General features: G+C 37.2%; 1 protein-coding gene across 1 annotated transcript in view; it reads right to left on the reverse strand.

Annotated features, from left to right (window-relative positions):
* Positions 1–4,812, reverse strand: part of BRPF3 (bromodomain and PHD finger containing 3) — a 39,187-nt gene extending 34,375 nt beyond the window's left edge. Inside the window, exon 1 of the mRNA XM_006907429.3 lies at positions 4,797–4,812. Coding sequence (XP_006907491.1) covers positions 4,797–4,812 — 16 coding nt within the window. The remainder of the gene's footprint in view (positions 1–4,796) is intronic.
* Between the last annotated feature and the right edge of the window lie 759 nt (positions 4,813–5,571).

Raw genomic sequence — 5,571 nt, forward strand, 5'->3', positions numbered from 1 at the left:
CCCAGTCTGCAGCGGGCTGAGCCCGACAAGAGAGCTGGGGACGTTCGGGTCTAGTTGGGAAAGACGGGGGTCCCTATTCTTGAGAGTGTTCAGTCGTCCCCTTCCCCTATGCCTGCGGGGCAGGCGGCTAAGGTTTTGGGTAACAAACCCCTTCCCGGAGCTAAAGGGTCCCTTCAACGGTTAAGCCAGGGCAGTCACTGAAGTCAAAATCGGTTTGTAGTTTCTTGGGGTGCGGGTGCCTGCTCTACTCCCAGAAAGTCGTTCCCCACCCCACCCCGTGCTCGGGTCCGGAGGACAAAGGTCTAGCGATGTCTGTCCCCTCCCCCAGTGAGGACAGCCGGGAAAGACCTGCCTCTTGTGTACAGGTGAGCGTCTTGTTCCCCACGAGGCATCTTTCTTAAAACAGACCTGACTTTTCGTTTTGCCATCCTCTCCCCTCTGTGTTTAAAAAGAGTAAACACAAAAGTTTGACAGTCTGCTTAAGGACGTCTGGTAACTCGTTTATCACTGTAGGCATGGGAAATACTCTTCTTAAACCTGATTTGGCTAGGAGTCGGTTAATTTAATGCGATAAGCGGCTTTGTAAAAGATGCTTGACAAATGGCAACTTCTGGCTTTCAGATGTAATCAGACTGGCTTTTGTTTTATAAAGAAATTTAAGAAGGGAAGAGGGCTCCTTTGCCATTCCCCTTTTGCCTCTAAATCGGAAAGCTTACCTGGTATGACTGAAGTCTTAAGCACCAATATTTAATGATATTTATAAACGACGTATGGATAAACTGCCTTTAAATGTGAAGATGAATGACATTTTGAAAGTTTCTTCTGCCCACGCTGATGGTGTAGCTTGGTGTTACTTTCACAATTTCTTGCCTGGTTTTGATGATCAAAGACACAGATTCTAGCGTTAGAGAATGAAGACAAAGTCTTAGGATCCAAGTCTTCCAAATGTTTAAATTGAACGTACTGCTACTTTCGAAGTATAGGTATTCATTATCCTAAGAGATTTAAATATATTGTGTTTTGAATTTGAAAGTTTGGTGAAAAGTAATGAAGCCAATTTGTATTACAAAGATGTTTTCCCAATTACAGTGTAGCACCCTCTGGCAAAGTGATAGCAAAAATACTGTTAACCATTTTTTTAAAAGAAGAGAGGGTGGCTTATGGAGCTAAGGGCAGGGCAATGTTTTGAAAACTGAAGATGAAACAGTATGAACTAATGTCAGGTGTTCTAAGGCTAGGGGGAATAATCATTTGGAGGGAAAGTGTGGAAGAAAAGATAATTGTGGAAGGGAAGCTGCAGGGGCAAGAATATTACAGTTACTTTTAGTTAAGAAAAAATAACCGAAGACTAATAGAAACAAGAATACTGAATTTCTTCTTTTAAAATGTGAAATATACCCATTTGCATATATGATTAGTAAACTTATTTCTTGATGGATGGTTTCAAAATTTAACACAATTCCATTTGTGTGGTTGGGAGCTATCTTTTTCCACTAAAATTAATAAATAAAACACCTTGAGAAAATGGATTGAGTTCCACTCATAACAGTAAGTAAAATAATGATTTTAATGCTGTTGAAAATGCATTAAGTTAACCTAACCTCTAGATTTTTCTATTCAGAGCTTTCATAGAAAGACCTTATTCAATCTAAGTGTTTCTCTTCCATTTTCAACTTCCACTTTCTTAATTGTAACGTTGCAGTTGTCCTCAGTTTTGTTTTTTACATTTTGAATTGGTTTCTGTTAATGTAACTGCCTACATAACCAGTTCACTATGAAGTAATCTTAAATATAACATGGGACAATTATGGTATTAAAAACAAATTCAGAACATGTATCAAAAATACCAGAGGCTCTAAATTTCATTGATTTTAATCTTTAGCTATTTTAAAGAGTTTAAAGTCACCAGTTCCTGGCTTTTCCATTAAACCAAACAATTAAGTTCAATAAACAGAGGCACAGATTCTAAATAGTAGTGTTTTTAAAATCCTGCGTTTCTAAGTAGAAACTAACTTAATTGGAGTAGGAGAATGTTTTTAACATTTAGACTAAAAGTGGAAACATGAATACAAAAAGTTTCTCCCCCAATTTTTTTTTTTAGCATCTCAGGATCTGTTAGTCAACTCTTTACTATTACCATTAGTTTACCAAGGCAAGAAACCTCTGAAGGGTCAGACACAGTGCCCACTGGATTAATAAAATGTATATGATGAAAAGAAAATAGGCTTCGATAAATTATTTTTAATAGAATATTCCTTCCTTAGACCCAAGAGAATTTTGAAACCATAATTGGGAAAAACGTTGGAGTTTGGAATCATTGCAGTGTTTTTATACTGTAATGAAAATGGTTTAAGAATATAGAGTTTGCTTAGAAAACAAAAGTTTAGCTAGACTAACAACAGGCTTTACATTGAATACTATGGCCTCTAAATTTAATTGCATTCATTCCTATTACAGACACTTATTGAACACCTACCCTATGTCCAACACTATACAAGTTGCTTTGGAAAATAATGACAAAATCTCAACCTAGAAAGGGCCCAGTAATCATATGTAAACATAGAATGTATTTTTCCTTGACTTGACTAGTATGTGATCAAGAAGCAAGCTGGAAACAACTAGAAACACATGCAGGAGAAATTAGATAAGTTGATGAACAGTGTGGAGCCACCATTATTCAAATGGAGAATGGGAGACTTCTTCTAGCCAGGTTCTAAATAGTGATGGATGTGACTTTGTGAAAAGAGTGTGGAATGACATTAGTTTAGTGACAGGGCAGCCCAGGCATAGGGACAATATGCAGAGAATAATAAGAAAAATTATCCTAACTAGTTCCTGTGGGCAGATGTTAAGAAAAAAAGAGTTGAATTGGATATGAGGTATGGCAAGGGTATAGGGATAACAATATCTAACACTGCAAAGTACTGTGCTTTGTGCTGTACATACTGAATTTATCAAAGATCTTCGTTACACTTAAAAAACTCAAACTAGTTTGAGTAATAAAGGAAATCTATAGACTTATATCCAGAAAGTCCAGGGGTGCATCTGGCTTTAGGCAAGGTCAAGTCAAGAGACTAAATTATGTCATTAGGGTGCTGTCTCTTCCAGTCTCAACAGTTAGCTGTGGCCAGAAAGGCATGCTAATCTGATGAGGTCTGGTTGTGGTCTACTAACTAGAACCAGAGGATATGGGCAAGAGGTGATTCTTCAAAGAAATAGTGGGTACTTGTACAAAATAGGTCCAGTATGCATGCCATATCTCACTTACAAATTTCTTAACTCATGTTATTATTTTTATGGTCCCCATTATGTACAGGATAAACTAGAGCAGGAACAGTTTTAGGTAAACCAGGAAGAATTTACTATAGTTAATTAGGTATTATGAAAATAAAAGGGCATTGACCAGAATGGTGAAAGAGATGTTAGAGAGGAGGGAAGGGAAGGGTCAAATCAAATATTAGAAGACAACAGTTTGATGACTGATTGGACATGGGAACAAAGGAGAAAATTGATGAATCCAAGTTCAAACTTAGTTTTTTTATAATGCTGGTACAATCACTTCAAATGTAGAGATGATGAAGGGTTATTCATGAGCTCCTGTTGGGTCTGAGGGCCCAAGGATTGCGGAAGCGATGAGTCAGCCTAAGTTCTCTGGAGCCTCTTTTAGTTACACTAAAAGGTATATTCATTCAATAATTATTTGTGAGCTGCAGATAAGGATCTATTTTACACCTGTGAAGATCACAAAGATGAAGGCTATGCTCTCAGACTTGAAGCTACAGCCTAATCACAGGAATAAGGCAAGTATTTTAATAACCGAAACATGCAATAGCATATAAGCATTTCTAGAATAATGCAAATAAAATTAGAGTTTAGAGAAAAGAATGAGTTCGTCTGTTCGGAGAAGAGGGAAGGAGAGAAGGCTCCCTGAAGAAGTCATTTCAGCTCCACCTTAAAGCTTGGGTTGAGTGTCAGCTAGAAGGATAGTAGAGGGAGGGTGGTCCAGGCTGAGTACTAGCATAAGCAGAAAATGGTAGAATACCATTTAGAATAGATTCGGGGAACAGTGGGTTACCCTGTTTGACCCCAAAATGGGAGATGTGAGAGAATAGGCTGGAAAGGTAAAATAAAGTCAAAACGTGGAGGCTGTTGTGTAGGAAACAATATGAAGATACAGTAGTCCCTGATGATTTTTGGAACAGGGAAATGACTTGCATTATTTCCATGCTCTAAGATCTAGTCAGGCAAGAGAGTGTGGTACAATACGTTTTAAATTATCTATCTAACATGGCTTGCATTATCCTTTTTGGACTTGAATTCTAGCTAGAACATTTTACTATATACCCAGCAGAATATTAAACCACAAGCCTGAAAGTAAACAGTTTGTAGCAAGTGGAAATTGTTCAACTTGAGTTAATGTCTTTTCATTTTAACTTTTAATTAGCATTTCTGTTAAGTCCTAAGCTCTTAATCATGAGTGAACTCAGGACACCATAAAATATGTTATTTCCATATTTTAGCAAAAGAACTGATCCTGTAAGTAACCATCTGCTTGGTGTAATTTTACTAAAGAGAGAAAAAAAATACACAAAAATAATAGCATCTCCCCAAACAGAACCCTCATTTTAACAAGGTCCCCCTAAGTGATTCATATGTATGATGGTTAACTAAGTGTCAACTTGACTGGGCTAAGAGTTGCCCAGATAGCTGGTAAAACATTTCGAGGCAAGTCTGTGAAGGTGTTTCAAGAAGAAAATAGCATTTGCATTGGTAGACTGAGTAAAGATCACCCTCACCAATGTGGATGGGCATCGTCCAACGCGTTGAGGACCTGAATAGGATAGAAAGTTAGGGGAAGGTCAAATTTGCTCTCTGAGCAGGGACATCCATCTTTTGCTCTTGGACATTGGTGCTCCTGGTTCTCAGCCTTTGAACTTGGACTGAATTATACCACCTGCTTTCCTGATCCTCCAGCTTGCAGAAACAGATTGTGGGGCTTCTTGGCCTCCATGATTGCTTGAATCAATTTCTATAATAAATTTATCTATCTATCTATCTATCTATCTATCTATCTATCTATCTATCCATCCAGATGTTTGGTTTCTTTGGAGAACCCTGACTAACACAATAGGCATATTAAAATTAAGTGGCAGATTAGAGGATAATTAGAGAATTCTAGAATTAAAGTGTTTTAAGATCCTCTCATTGCCTGGGAAAAGGGTAAAGTTCTAGGATTAACATTGTCTTTTGATTAGTCAAGAATACCTGTTGTCATATTAGTCAAGAATACCTGTTGTTATATAAATTCCATTTATATGAAATTCTCAAAAATGCAAACTATAGTGATAGGAAACAGATTGGTGGTTTTTGGAGGTAGAGGAGAGGACTGACTTCAGGGGCATGAGGGAATTTTTCAGAATGATGAAAACATTCTGTAAGTTGATTGTGATATGGAAAAACAAAAGTATATACATTTGTCAAAAGTCATTGAACTACTGAGTAGCTGTAGTTAATTTTACATAAATTATTACCACAATTGATAAAAAGAATACCTGTTGTAATTTTTAGACT

Source organism: Pteropus alecto, unplaced genomic scaffold (genome assembly GCF_000325575.1).
Source record: "Pteropus alecto unplaced genomic scaffold, ASM32557v1 scaffold202, whole genome shotgun sequence".
NCBI classification, from domain to species: domain Eukaryota; kingdom Metazoa; phylum Chordata; class Mammalia; order Chiroptera; family Pteropodidae; genus Pteropus; species Pteropus alecto.